The sequence below is a fragment of the Bufo bufo genome, chromosome 4 (genome assembly GCF_905171765.1).
Source record: "Bufo bufo chromosome 4, aBufBuf1.1, whole genome shotgun sequence".
Taxonomy (NCBI): Eukaryota; Metazoa; Chordata; class Amphibia; order Anura; family Bufonidae; genus Bufo; species Bufo bufo.
The window spans coordinates 34,478,550-34,494,217 of NC_053392.1; the positions used below are offsets into that span (position 1 = coordinate 34,478,550).

The 15,668-nt window shown below is 46.2% G+C and overlaps 1 protein-coding gene across 2 annotated transcripts in view; it reads right to left on the reverse strand.

The window, feature by feature from the left end:
* The window catches only part of OTOF (otoferlin), a 256,471-nt gene that overhangs the window by 56,006 nt on the left and 184,797 nt on the right, over positions 1–15,668 (reverse strand). For both annotated transcript variants that reach the window (XR_005778099.1, XM_040427092.1), the window contains 8 exons: positions 10,847–10,920; positions 10,207–10,333; positions 9,900–9,954; positions 9,682–9,813; positions 8,156–8,218; positions 7,397–7,481; positions 7,020–7,179; positions 2,786–2,972 (listed from right to left, as the gene is read on the reverse strand). Coding sequence is in view for 1 of the 2 variants with exons in the window: in XM_040427092.1 (XP_040283026.1) it covers positions 2,786–2,972; positions 7,020–7,179; positions 7,397–7,481; positions 8,156–8,218; positions 9,682–9,813; positions 9,900–9,954; positions 10,207–10,333; positions 10,847–10,920 (883 nt within the window). In the remaining variant the exon portion in view is untranslated. The remainder of the gene's footprint in view (positions 1–2,785; positions 2,973–7,019; positions 7,180–7,396; positions 7,482–8,155; positions 8,219–9,681; positions 9,814–9,899; positions 9,955–10,206; positions 10,334–10,846; positions 10,921–15,668) is intronic.

Sequence of the window (15,668 nt, forward strand, 5' to 3'; positions counted from 1 at the left end):
CCCAGCCAGAGCCCAGACCTGAATCCAATTGAAAATCTGTGGGGTGATCTGAAGAGGGCTGTGCCCAGGAGATGCCCTCGCATTCCAAGATTTGGAATGTTTTTGCAAAGAAGAGTGGGCAAATCTTGCCAAGTCAATATGTGCCATGCTGATAGACTCATACCCAAAAAGACTGAGTGCTGTAATAAAATCAAAAGGTGCTTCAACAAAGTATTAGTTTAAGGGTGTGCACACTTATGCAACCATATTATTTTATTTTTATATTTTTTATTCCCTCCACCTAAAAGATTTCAGTTTGTTTTTCCATTAAGTGGTACAGTTTATAGGTCACATTAAAGGTGGAAAAAGTTCTGAAATGATTTATCTTTGTCTCATTTTTTGATCACAGAAACCTGACATTTTAACAGGGGCGTGTAGACTTTTTATATCCACTGTATACAATATGGATAAAATTTGCGAAATATCTCGAAAACGAATATTGCCTATGCCGCTCATCACTAATAACAGGCAAACCACTAGCACACTGACCTGCAATGGTAATAGAGGGTGTGCATATGTTCAGAGCGGCAAGGAAGGACTTTTTGAATTAATGTATAGAAAGTACAGGGCTAAAAGGTTAGAAAAAGATGACAACAAAGGACATACAGATAAGGAAACGGTACAGAAAAGAAAGGGATAAAAAAATGAATCGCGTACCAATTAGGTCGGTGATGGATCCATGCTAGGAGAAGAGCTGACCAGACCTATAACTAGGTGTATTTCTAGGATCTGACCATGTGTGGTTTACAGCATGTGACTTTTAAAGGGTCTTAGCGGACTCCCCCTTTCACCCTCCTTCTAGTCATGTGACAGGGGGCCGGCTAATTACATGCAAAAGGTGGACAGTTGTACGGCATGATTCTAATGTGAGCCAAAAAGTCTTGTAGGATAACATGACCGGAAAGTTTTCCAGATATTTCTACCGACCCAGGGATATCAAACACGAATATGAAGTAATTAATAATTTCCACCAATATTTCATTCGGTAGGTTCCCTAAGGCCGAAAATCCTGGAACCTTAGACCAAAGAAGCACTCAAGTTCCCTGATCATAAAAACACAAGTTATTTATTATAAAGGTGAATTATTACTCGGCTGCCTTTGAGGTGTATCTTCTGGTCTATGGACCAGCATTAATTCCATTAACACCTCTGCGTTACCTGGAAAGCAGCACAGTTTGGCCCTTTGTCTGCAATGACTTTAATTGCCGACCCCTGCCCTCTTCCAGTCTACTTCCAATTCCCATTTGTCCAGCAAGGTGGCATCGTACCCATCATGATCAATCAAGTGGCGTGGTAAGTGTGAGTGCGAAGAAGTCACTTCTATGAGCTCTCCCTTCACATATGTGCTCCCTGCTCTACGCTGTTATCCTGCAGTTCACACTTTGTCCACAAGGTGGCAATCCTGCTTCATTCCCAATACATGCAGTTGATAATTAATGGTGGTGTTTTAGACTTGGCTAGTTTAACTATCTGACAGCTCAGAATATCTCCGTTAATGCCTCCCAGGAATACGAGTCTACTTCATGTTAAATCGCTTCCAGCGCCTGAGTTAATTTATAGAGAAAAAATGGGCTCAGCCGACAACTTCTTCTAGTGAAATTTGCTTTATCAGTTCATTTAAAATTACAGTAGGTTGCAACATTATTAAGATTTGCGCAGTTTCATGCCCTTAACTGCCGACACCCGGCCGTACGGAGAGGAAATAATTGCTTCTGTCAGAATACGAATATTTTGGGTTTATTAAAGCCATTAATCTTCACTGTTCTGTTTGGAAAGTGACGAGGATTGCGGAATAAGGGAGAACAATATCCAGAAAAATAACACTGGCTAGATAGGAAGGGGTTAAAGTAATTCTCCAGGATGATCTGTAATTGCCCTAACATCTTCAGTTAAAGGCTCACATCATTATACATGTATTTTTCTGCACTTATTTTTCTCATAAAATAAGAAAAATTGAGAAAAATATAGCTCTTCTCTTTCCTCCCAGAATTCCCTGCACTGGACTGGACTTAGAGTAGGAGGAGTTTTCTGCTTTGAACTCTGCTCTTGATTGACATATAACAGCTCTCACGGTCATCTGACACTAGGGGGCGTGGTTTCATATGATAACTCAGTAAGCAAACTCAGACAAAGCTGGTGGGCGTGGCTTGGCAACATCAGATCCTAACATCTGAAAGGCCGAGGAGGTGTCATAAGCAATGGAGAAGTCACAAAACCTCCTTAAGTGGGCTATCCCTTCATGTCAAACCCTTTCCATGTGCCCAGTTGGGATTATCTCCCAACCATCCAGTTTTGGATGGATCATGAAATAGACATTAAAGAGGGTGGGACTTATGCAAACTTGTCCTAAAATAGGCGTTTCGGGGATGGCTTTTAGTCATTCTTGGTCATGGCTGATTATGTTGTCCATTGTTTAGAAACATCCCATATTTACCAGAGTAGATGTACTGCAGCTCCCACTCTGGAGGACTCAACGAGACCATGTACTACATGGTCATTCATTCATTTCTAAGGCCACACATGTAATACCCTATTTTTCCTGTAGTGGCCGCTGCAGGAAAAATGTGCAGTTGCCTACACCAGCGATACCAAGTGATCACCAGGGATTTTAGCTGCCAAACCTGCAATGATCAGCTGATATCCAAATGTTGTCCAGATAGCATCAGGGGCAATGCCATTATCAGAGAAATAGATCTCTCCAAATTGGAATGGCTTGACTGAACCTCAACCCACATTTTCTTTTTACCTTTTGCCCAGCGAAGGTGACTTGAACATAAGGATCGACTAAGTCTTTGTTCTCTCCAATAAGAGCCTTCTTCACGTTGGCCATGATGCTGGTGTTCATTCTTGGCAGGCCCTCGGCGCGGTAGATTTTCACGTAGAAACGAGCCCACTGACGTTCTGGAGGAACTCCATCTGGAAGGAGCAGATTCCTGGAGGGAGATTCAAGGGTAGTTTTTGAATTTTCAATTAGGTAATGGTAGCCTTGAAGTGACTTTCCATTCTTGCACATTTTCCTAATATCAACAGGTGCAATATTCTGCGTTGACTGCATTTTTTTAACATATTTTTAGCAGTCAGATACAGAGCTCCAAGTCGTCTGCATGGGCATAGACAACATTTTGGCTGTGAGTGACCACCACTAGGGGGAGCTTGGGAGCTCAATAATAACACAGTAAGCAGTAAGCTCCTGAGCTCCCTCTAGTGGTGACCGTTTTAAACAGCAGCCATTGACAGATCAACCCTAAGAGGTATACTACCTGGTAGGGTTGACCCTGCTGATCAAAATTAAACCAGTCTTGTAAAAATTGGTTCCTCAAAAAAATTATTACCTAGAAAGTGCCCACTTAACAAATTTGACACAATTTTCGGCAAATGAGTACCCCCCCCATTATTATAATTCTGTGCTCATGCCGTTCAGTAAGATATAAATCTGAAATTTCCGGTGGTTTCTTCTCTCTGTTAGGACCTATATAGATATTGCCGGTTGAGTCGTCTCCAGAATCAGAAATGTGATTTTCTTGCTTTTTCTCACATTCGCCCGGAGACTGGAGCGGCGCGGCTCCCAGACGTCTTGTAGGGAGGGCTTTGATGTCTGTCTAATAAAACATTGACTTTTTACTGAATATTTACACATTCAGCAGAAGCGGCAGAGTGATTGTCGCAGGCACATACTGGCACGCCATCACTCAAGCCGGGGATTCTATATTGGACTCCCTACTGGATTGACAATGCATGGGGGGAGCTGTAGGGGGTGCGGAATTAGCAGTTGCACACTTGCCCTGGTCCCTTGGGAGCCAAAGCCCCCCCCCACCTCCGCTGCCACACCAGTAAGATAAATATCACATGATAAGGTCTCACGAAAATTGCGGATCTGCAAAATATGGACGCATTCTGTGTTGCATCCTCATTTTTTGCGGACCCATTGAATTCAAAGGGTCCAGAGTCCTCATTTTGCGGACGAGTATAGGATATGTTCTATCTTGTTGCAGAACGGAGATATGGATGCTTTCCGCATCCGTATGTCCATTCCGCAAAATGCGAATGTGGTGAAACCAACCTCGCCACTGGGTTTTGGAGGGGCCTGTTTGCCAGCCTCTTGCCCCAGGATTATGGGCCCTCTCATCAGCCCATGCTAAACTTTTGAACCCCTGGTCTAATTCGTGCCATTTTGGGATATGTTAAATGTCTATGTGTACTGTAAAGGGTGGGACATTGTATATTTGAGTAGTGATGTCTGTCCTATTGTCTCCACGTGTGTATTGGCGATTTCCCTTTGTCCTGAGAGATAATTGAATTACTCCTCAGTTGTCTCCAGGACAGAAGACACTGTGTATTCTCCTGCCTGTGATGATTACTTCAACCCATTGTGTAAGGTAATTGTATCACAGGCAGAGGGGAGGATTTTGTGTGGGAGTGTCTGAGTGTATTGTACGTGTTTATTGGTTGTTTTTACAAAACCCTGTGGGTGGTAACCTTGTTGGAAAATGTGTATAAGTCAATGCTTGTGTGTTCAATAAAGAGTTCCTGTTTTACCCTTCATCATGTTGAGGCTGGTGTTTGGGTAACTGATCGACACTGGGGATTGCTATACGCTGAAGATTTGCTATACTCCTCTGGCTATACTATTAGCTCTTGTAAGAGCTGTTCCTGCTCTCTGGATTTAGGAGAGGTTCACCCACTGGAGCCTGGAGCCTTATCGTAGGTCCAGGGTGGGTAGGAGACGGCGAGACCTCAACCAAGCTTCGGCGGTTCGTGTGGTCTGTGGCGGTTATGGTGTCAAGTGAAGTGCTTGGAGTCCTCGGGAAGTGCTAGGAGCATCATTCGACGGAGGTACCCGGTCGGGGTGCCAGGAGATCTGTTACAGCGAACCATGGTGGTCCAGGAATAAACATCTGCATCTGATTGGTGGAGGCCATCGCGGGGACTCCTGAGATCAAGGGTCCTGATACCCCTGAATGAATGGAGTGGAGGTCCAGCATGCACAGTGGCACTCCATTCATTCTCTACGGCACTGCCGGAGATAGCCGATCCAAGATGTATGTGAATTGCGAAGGCCACATAACATTTGCCAGGTCTGAAGTGAAGACATCCAGCCCCACAGAGCTCTGAACTCACTTTAGGCCCCTACGACCCCCATCTCCTGGAGCTTTCACCCCTCCCTCATTCTGCGCCCGCTCCTGGTTATTTAGGAAGTGTTGGCCTTAATGAAATGATAATAAATGAATGAGATCTCTTTTTATCTTCCGATGTCCCCAGGAGACCTGTTATTAGAGCGGCTGAATGTGGTGAGTTACGTTATATCATAGCCTGGGGGGATGATAGGTGAGCGCACAGGACTCATTCTGCTGTGACCCAGTTTCATGGCTCTTGCTCGTTATCTTTGTGCGTTAGTTACATATTTAAGTATTCATTAGGAGAACCGCGTAACTGTAGCGAGTCCGCGATAACATCATTACACAACTGGGATTTATATTACGTATTTATCCCACTGTGTCTGCAGTAGAGACAAACCTAGGCTTAGCCCCACCCTCCTAGTTAAACCCCGCCTCTTTAAACACTGTGGTCACCTAGGCCCCTCTTTCTTATGTCCCACCTTTTTAAACACTACAGTCAATTAGGCTTAGACTTACCCTCTCACGTAAGCCCCACCTCTTTCTTAAGCCCCACCCTCTTTCTTAAGCCCTGCCTGTTTAAACACTACAGTCAATTAGGTTTAGACTTACCCTCTCACTTAAACCCCACCTCTTTCTTAAGCCCCACCCTCTTACTTAAGCCCTGCCAATTTAAATACTACAGTCAATTAGGTTTAGACTTACCCTCTCACTTAAGCCCCACCCTCTTACTTAAGCCCTGCCTGTTTAAACACTACAGTCAATTAGGCTTAGACTTACCCTCTCACTTAAGCCCCACCTCTTTCTTAAGCCCCACCCTCTTACTTAAGCCCTGCCAGTTTAAACACTACAGTCAATTCGGCTTAGACTTACCCTCTCACTTAAGCCCCACCCCTTTTTTAAGCCCCACCCTCTTACTTAAGCCCTGCCTGTTTAAACACTACAGTCAATTAGGCTTAGACTTACCCTCTCACTTAAGCCCCACCTCTTTCTTAAGCCCCAACCTCTTTCTTAAGCCCTGCCTGTTTAAACACTACAGTCAATTAGGCTTAGACTTACCCTCTCACTTAAGCCCCACCTCTTTCTTAAGCCCCAACCTCTTTCTTAAGCCCTGCCTGCTTAAACACTACAGTCAATTAGGCTTAGACTTACTCTCTCACTTAAGCCCCACCTCTTTTAACACTGTAGGCATGTAGGCTTAACACTACCGTCTTACTTTAGTCACACACTCTTATTTAAGCTCCACCTCTAAACACTATAGTCAGCTAGTCTCCGTCTCATCCTCTTACTTAAGTCCCACCTCTTTAAACACTGTGGTCAACTAGGATTAGCCCCAACCTCTTTCTTAAACCCATCTTACTTAAGCCCTGCCTCTTTAAACACTACAATCAAAAAGGCTTGGACTTAAGCCCCTCTCTCTTAAGCCCCACCTCTTTAAACCATGCAGTCAACTATGCTTAGTCCCACCCTCTTACTTAAGCCCCACCTTTTAAAACACTGAAGTCAACTAGGCTTAGCCCTCTTTCTTAAGCCCCACTTCTACACACTATAGTCAACTAGTCTTAGTCTCACCCTCTTACTTAAGCCCACCTCTTTAAACACTAGGCCTAGCCTGACCCCCTTACTGAAGGCCCCTCCTCTTACTTAAGCCCCACCTCTTTAAACACTACAGTCAACTAAGCTTAACCCTATCCGCGTACTTACAGTCCACCTTGTTAAACACTGTGGTCAACTTGGTCTAGCCCCACTTTCTTAAGCCCCACTTCTTTTTATACTTTCTCCAATCATGGAACAACGCCAGGAGGAGAAGGAGAGTGACTATCTGTCCCAGCTTGCGGTGGTCTAAAGAAGAATCGGGCGCCTCACCCCTCAATGTCGTCCTCATCCGTCTCGTTGGATTTATGAGGCGTCTTTATGTTGTCGCCTTTACCCACCACGGCGATGTCACACTTCAGGTAACCTTTCACCCCGGCAGTGATGTCATCGGGGTCGGAGAGGATGGCCCATTTGTGGTAGAACTGGTGCTCTGTTAAGATGAAGGTAAATTATCTTAATTAGTGAAAATTAAAGGTGAGTTCCACCCCTCATTCACTTCAATGGAGCCGAGCTGCAATACCAGTCACAACCAGTGGACAGGTGTGGCGCTGTTCTTGGAGAGGAGCTGCTATACTTTTCTAATTTTGGTAGTGAGCAAGGGCCTGAATGCTTGTGGTCGGCCTCTTGTGTCTACCCCGTACACTTACCAGGCTGGGTATAGCACGTCCCCACATCCAACTTAAAGGAGCCGACCAAGGTCCCGCTGCGCAGCAGGTTCTTAGAATGGATGACCTGTGTGATACGAGAGCGAAGAAAATTATAAAACCAAAATATTCTGAGAGCCCCTAGACTCTGATGAGCCGTGGGAGAAGGGCTACAGGGGTAGAAGATAGGTCCAACCTCAGATGGGCCACCACTCCAGGGTTCAGCCTGTGACTCTCCATCATGTAAAACTACAACTCCCAGAATTCCCTGGCAGTCTGCTCCGAGTTCTCCATAGATGTATGCATTTGGCTGAGCATGCATGTTTTTTTATTTTAATGAGGTATGCAGAGAAAAGCAGCTGCCGGACATTTCTGAGCATCTCCTCACTAAACCAAGGATCAAACATGGTGAAATCCAACATATCTGATCCTCCCTTTCTCTCAAGAAAGGGAACGGGTGGCAACATCATTGAGAGGCCTAAAGACCCAACAGGAGACGGGACGTCCTGGAGGAACGTGGGGCATACAGGCACCAGGAGCCAGAATGATCTTGGTGACATCTCTCCATTATCCCTCCATTACTCCTCCTGCACACTGGGAGCAGCGGCGCCTCCTCTCCCCATGCCAGGGTTTACTATAAGGAATTTGATTACTATGCTACACTCTACGTCAGTGTCTGGGACTCACACTGTTGTCCCCGGGAGGCAGAGGACGGCCTCATACCAGGACGTGGTGTTACAGGCCGGAGCTCTGGAGACTTACCGATAGTTTGATTATTTTGTCGAACATCACGTCTGGAGGCACATGGAAATCAAATACAAAGTACTGGGGGAGAGAGAAAGACAACATGAGTGGGCAGGTCACTGCTCTCCTGAAATCATCTGTGCTGCTGGGAGGACCCTGCTCCTTCCACTATGTAACTCTCAGTCTGTGACCTTCACGTGATCAGCACACTCCTCTCCTGAAATCCTCTGTGCTGCTGGGAGGACCCTGCTCTCACTCTTTAACCTTCCACATGATCAGCACATTCCTCTCCTGAAATCATCTGCGCCGCTGGGAGGACCCTGCTCCTTCCCCGATGTAACTCTCAGTCTGTGACCTCCACATGATCAGCACACTCCTCTCCTGAAATCCTCTGTGCTGCTGGGAGGACCCTGCTCCTTCCACTATGTAACTATCAATCTGTGACCTCCCACATGATCAGCACACTCCTCTCCTGAAATCCTCTGTGCTGCTGGGAGGACCCTGCTCCTTCCACTATGTAACTATCAATCTGTGACCTCCCACATGATCAGCACACTCCTCTCCTGAAATACTCTGTGCTGCTGGGAGGACCCTGCTCCTTCCACTATGTAACCCTCAGTCTGTGATCTCCCACACAATTAGCACACTCATCTCCTGAAATCCTCTGTGCCGCTGGGAGGACCCTGCTCCTTCCCCGATGTAACTCTCAGTCTGTGACCTCCACATGATCAGCACACTCCTCTCCTGAAATCCTCTGTGCTGCTGGGAGGACCCTGCTCCTTCCACTATGTAACTATCAATCTGTGACCTCCCACATGATCAGCACACTCCTCTCCTGAAATCCTCTGTGCTGCTGGGAGGACCCTGCTCCTTCCACTATGTAACTATCAATCTGTGACCTCCCACATGATCAGCACACTCCTCTCCTGAAATACTCTGTGCTGCTGGGAGGACCCTGCTCCTTCCACTATGTAACCCTCAGTCTGTGATCTCCCACACAATTAGCACACTCATCTCCTGAAATACTCTGTGCTGCTGGGAGGACCCTGCTCCTTCCACTATGTAACTCTCAGTCTGAGACCTCTGACATAATCAGTACACTTCTCTCCTGAAATCATCTGTGCTGCTGGGAGGACCCTGCTCCTTCCACTATGTAACCCTCAGTCTGTGACCTCCCACACAATGAGCACACTCATCTCCTGAAATACTCTGTGCTCCTGAGAGGACCCTGCTCCCTCCACTATGTGACTATCAGTCTGTGACTTCCCACATGATCAGCACCCTCCTCTCCTGAAATCCTTTGTGCTGCTGGGGAGGACCCTGCTCCTTCCACTATGTAACTCTCAGTCTGAGACCTCTGACATAATCAGTACGCTTCTCTCCTGAAATCATCTGTGCTGCTGGGAGGATGCTGCTGCTACCACTATGTAACTCTCAGTCTGTGACTTCCCACATGATCAGCACACTACTCTCCCTGAAATACTCTGTGCTGCTGTGGACCCTGCTCCTTCCACTAGGTAGGCCTGTGACCTCTCTGGGCTCACCTCATTATAGTACGGGCAGTTGGTTGACTCTTTCATGGACGTGTATTTTTTCTCTTCTCCGACTTCCACGCACACAACGGGGTCCATGTTCAGACCGACCAGCTGTCGCGCCTCGATCACCGTGATGCTGACCTATGGGATATCACACGCAAGGGATGACAAACAACATGGAGGACAAGGTCTGGATACATGGAGCTCCGGGAGGGGGTTATACTTACTTGGTAATCCATTGGTCTCCCGGCGCTGGGCTCCATTTTAATATCAGGCTTGGACCTTAATGGAAGAAATCACTGGTCACTGTCAGTCATGTGAGGTAGATAGCACCACACGAGGTGCAGGGGGTTACTCTCAGTAATAACATGGCATTACTAATATTTTAGATTCATATTGTGCTGGGATTTCCCGCTGTGAGAGATGGAATAAAATCCTTCTAACAAATACACAATGAAAATGACAACCAGGAAGGATGGTGTCCACCACCAAACATGTGGACACGCTGGACCAATGCAGGTGATTCCATGATACCTTTTGTTGGAGACATTGGTTGTGACTGCTGTGACAGAGGCCAGAGATATGGTGTCGGGGTCCAGTCCTCCCCCCAGCCGTATTGCTTTCCGGTCCAGATCTTCAGTCTCAAGGATGGCTGGTTCATCTATGAAGACATATGCAGGGCATTGGGGTAGAGAAAATATACTCAAGGCTAAATCCATAAGTCCATAATGAGTGACCTATTGGGGGGGGGGGTCATCAGATTAAGGAACCTAATCCTGTTTTTGTCGCAAGCTATATCTTCAATGGGGTCAGGGCTTTGCGTTGCTGATACAGAGAGTTCTGCATGGACATAGGTATGTGATAGAATCCCAGCTACCTGCGGCCACCACTGGAGGGAGCTCAGGAGCTTACCGTATACTGATTATACATAGAACTCTATGGCAAATCTGTAGGCACTAAGCTGCTGAGCTCCCCCTAGCGGTGACTGCGGGGAGACAGAGTTTTACCATTTAGCTGTTGTAAAGGTGGATTATAAGGATCATCGGGACCTATAAACATCATGGTGATTATAAAACTAAAGAATAAATATAAATTCTGCCAAGATGTTCCAGATCAAGAACCATGGGGGGGGGGGGGTGGAGCGCTGGTGCATCTGCTCGAGGAGTCATGTTACCTTGCTTCCTGCCGTCATCCTTCGGTGGTCGAGTCTTCCCGAGCTTCATGGCAGAAAAAACACCTTTACCGACTCTGTGGAAAAAGCAAGAATGAGGCAATATATATAGCAAAGGGAGTAGGTATCCCACGGTGACTGTCCCATGCACCGTGGGAAATGCAACAGTGTGCAGAATGGTGGATATTTAAAGGGGAACCAGCAAAATTAATAAGACTTCAATCAAAACCACAACATTCCCCACAGAGGAGTTTTTGATGGCTGCTCAGTATGAGTATGGCTTGTCTAAATGCAGCTGATTGGCTGGATTTAATTGAACTAATAAATAATGTTTGATATTTTGATGCGACTTCCTGCTGTGAGAGAGGCAGATGAAGAGCTGCACCGTCCGATTTCATGGCTGTTACACTGGCTGACAGTAGCTCTCACACATATATGGGTAGGTTACTTTTAAGGGTGCATTCCCACGAACATATAAATGGATCCACATCCGTTCCGAAATTTTGCGGAACAGGTGCGGACCCATTCATTTCAATAGGGCCGCAAAAGATGCGGACATCGCACAGTGCGCTGTTCGCATCCGTTGTTCCGTTCCGCGGCAAAAAATCCACAAAAAATAGAGAGCATGTCCTATTCTTGTCCGCATTTTCTATATAGCGCCGGCCGTGTGCGGTCCACAAAATGCAGAACGCACACAGCCGGCATCCGTGTTTTGCGAATCCACAATTTGCGGACAGCAAAAACTTAATGTGGATTTTTTTGTTGTCGTTGGGGGAAGGGGGGGAGTTTAACCCCTTGATCTACTGACTCCACCATAAATATACACACTCATTATGGTACCTTTTTCCCAGGAAGGAATAAGCTGCTGCTAAACCCCCAGAAAAAAAAAGGATAGGGCATATCGAAAGCCAGCATGTCCTCCAATATCAGCTGTCTGTCGGGACATTAGCTGGTCAGCTGATACCACAGAATTTGAGTATTATCTAATAGCCAGTTTTATACAGTGGAGGGTAGAGTACTTCTTTAAGTTGCAGTCAAAAATGTACTGAAATAATAAAATTAATTAAAATTAAAAAAAAAATGCATTTGAAGAATCCATATTTCTATATTTCTGTAGTAGCCCCTCCCTCAAGGAGAGCTGTCTATTTGCTAAAAATTGATACAATGATATTTTCAATTCTGATAGATTCTCCCTAGCAACAGACTACACAGCAGGACCTTGCTGTCTGTTGCTAAGGAGGCTTTGAAATTTTTTCATGTTTTTATAAAAATCTCAGAAAAGCAAAGCAGAGATCAAGCGAAAAAAATGTTTTAGCGGACGACCCGTCGCCATCAGTGAAGATATTATGGCAGCGGCGCCCCCTCCCACTAATATAAGCACAGGCTTCTGCTAGCACCATTAATCTGATGGACCAATATAATGTGTCCCGCGCACCGGGCCGAGTCACAGGGCTGCAGAGCTCAGCAGCTAATTATCTGTTTATCCAGAAATCAATATTTGCCTGACGGCATAAATTCGTTCATTAACATTTGCTTTCCGAGGCTCGGTGCGGACAGATGCTGCCACGTGTGGACTGTGCCGTGTTCTCCCTCCTCACGACTGGAATATATTATATGGAACAAAGAGCAACATCCAAAGCCCAAAAGTGGAGATCGCCTCTAAGAGGACCCACGATGAGTAGGAATATTGTACGGAGAAGGACTCATGGAAAACTGAAGATCAAGTAGGGCTTTAAAGGGGTTTCCAGGGTTAGAAAAACATGGCTGCTTTCTTCCCACAACTGTACACAGGCTGTTTGCCGTATTTCACATCAGCATAATGATAGATAGATGGATATTAGATTAGATAACATATAGATAGATATTTCTTCCAGTAGCAGTAGATACGTTATCATCTGCATATTATACTAGTAAATCTTGGTATCAGTAATGATGTTGTTAATTATATAATGAGAGATTAATGCACTGTATAATGGATCTACATCTAAATGTAATTACTAATGACTTGTTCTCGTTCACAGCTCGATGTTTCCTTCCTCCTATAATAAAGTAATAAAGTACCACATGTGAAACGAAGCGTATAGAATTCATTAGGAGGTTCAGTCTCCAAGATGAGATATTAGGTGGTTGGTATATCATGGAGGGCGCTGGTCTACAGGGGACGCTGGTTTATAGAAGGTGCTGATCTGGTCTACATTGGGCACTGGTTTATAGAAGGTGCTGATCTGGTCTACATTGGGCACTGGTTTATAGAAGGTGCTGATCTGGTCTACATTGGGTGCTGGTGTACAAAGGGCACTGCTCTACAGAGGGCTCTGGTCTGTTCTACAGAGGGTGCTGGTCTACAGAGGGCGCTGGTGTGGTCTACAGAGGGTGCTTGCCTGGTCAACAGAGGGTGCTGGTCTGGTATACAGAGAGTGCTGGTCTACAGAGGGCGCTGGTCTACAGAGGACGCTGGTCTGGTCTACATTGGGGCTGGTATATCATGGAAGGCGCTGGTCTATAGAGGGTGCGGGTCTGGTGTACATAGGGCGCTGCTCTACAATGGGCGCTGATCTGGTCTACAGAGGGTGCTGGTGTACAAAGGGCGCTGGTCTACAGCCGGCTCTGGTCTACAGAGGGCACTTGTCTGGTCTACAGAGGGGGCTGGTGTACAAAGAGCACTGGTGTACAAAGGGCGCTGGTCTACAGCCGGCTCTGGTCTACAGAGGGCACTTGTCTGGTCTACAGAGGGGGCTGGTGTACAAAGAGCACTGGTGTACAAAGGGCGCTGGTCTACAGAGGGCGCTGGTCTACAGAGGACACTGGTCTATAGAGGGTGCTGGTCTACAGAAGGCGCTGATCTGGTCTACATTGGGCGCTGGTCTGGTCTACAGAGGGTGCTGATGTACAAAGGGCGATGGTCTACAGAGGGCGCTGGCCTGGTCTACAGAAGGCACTGGTCTACAGAGGGCACTGGTCTACAGAGGGCACTGGTCTACAGAGGGCGCTGGTCTGGTCTACAGAGGGAGTTGGTCTGGTCTAAAGAGGGAGCTGGTCTGGAATACAGAGGGCGCTGCTTTACAGAGGACACCAGTCTGGTCTACAGAAGGTACTGGCCTACAGAGGATGCTGGTCTGCTGAGGGCGCTGGTCTATAAGGGGTGCAGGTCTACAGAGGGCACTGGTCTGTAGATGGATCTGGTCTACAGAGGGTGCTGGTCTACAGAGGACTCCAGTTGTGCTGGAATCCATTGGTTTCCGTTCAAAACAAGATTGAGTGACTACAATAAGAGGGGAAAACTAGGGTGGCGCCTATTGCCCTTAAAGTGAAGATACACCATTAAATCAGATTTTGTGTGTTTTTGATACAGAGCTCCAAATACCCTGCATAGACATGATAAGATTATGAATGCCTGCTGCCACTATAGAGGGAGCTCTGGAGCTGACTGCATGCAGTAGACTCCTGAGCGCCCTCTAGTGGTGGCTGCATATATCTGTATTTAGTAAGAACCTGAGCGCCCTCTAGTGGTGGCTGTATATATCTCCATTTAGTAAGAACCTGAGCTCCCTCTAGTGGTGGCTGTATATATCTGTATGCAGTAGTCTCCTGAGCTCCCTCTAGTGGTGGCTGTATATATCTGTATGCAGTAATCTCCTGAGCTCCCTCTACTGGTGGCTGTATATATCTGTATGCAGTAGTCTCCTGAGCTCCCTCTAGTGGAGGCTGTATAGATCTGTATGTACTAATCTCCTGAGCTCCCTCTAGTGATGGCTGCATATATCTGTATGCAGTAATCTCCTGAGCTCCCTCTAGTGGTGTCTGTATATATCTGTATATAGTAATCTCCTGAGTTTCCTCTAGTAGTGGCTGTATATATCGATATGTAGTAATCTCCTGAGCTCCCTCTAGTGGTGGCTGTATATACCTGTATGTAGTAATCTCCTGACCTCCCTCTAGTGGTGGCTGTATATATCTGTATGTAGTAATCTCCTGAGCTCCCTCTAGTGGTGGCTGTATATACCTGTATGCAGTAGTCTCCTGAGCTCCCTCTACTGGTGGCTGTATATATCTGTATGCAGTAGTCTCCTGAGCTCCCTCTAGTGGAGGCTGTATAGATCTGTATGTACTAATCTCCTGAGCTCCCTCTAGTGATGGCTGCATATATCTGTATGCAGTAATCTCCTGAGCTCCCTCTAGTGGTGTCTGTATATATCTGTATATAGTAATCTCCTGAGTTTCCTCTAGTAGTGGCTGTATATATCTATATGTAGTAATCTCCTGACCTCCCTCTAGTGTTGGCTATAAATATCTGTATGCAGTAATCTCCTGAGCTCCCTCTACTGGTGGCTGTATATATCTGTATGCAGTAGTCTCCTGAGCTCCCTCTAGTGGAGGCTGTATAGATCTGTATGTACTAATCTCCTGAGCTCCCTCTAGTGATGGCTGCATATATCTGTATGCAGTAATCTCCTGAGCTCCCTCTAGTGGTGTCTGTATATATCTGTATATAGTAATCTCCTGAGTTTCCTCTAGTAGTGGCTGTATATATCGATATGTAGTAATCTCCTGAGCTCCCTCTAGTGGTGGCTGTATATACCTGTATGTAGTAATCTCCTGACCTCCCTCTAGTGGTGGCTGTATATATCTGTATGTAGTAATCTCCTGAGCTCCCTCTAGTGGTGGCTGTATATACCTGTATGCAGTAGTCTCCTGAGCTCCCTCTACTGGTGGCTGTATATATCTGTATGCAGTAGTCTCCTGAGCTCCCTCTAGTGGAGGCTGTATAGATCTGTATGTACTAATCTCCTGAGCTCCCTCTAGTGATGGCTGCATATATCTGTAT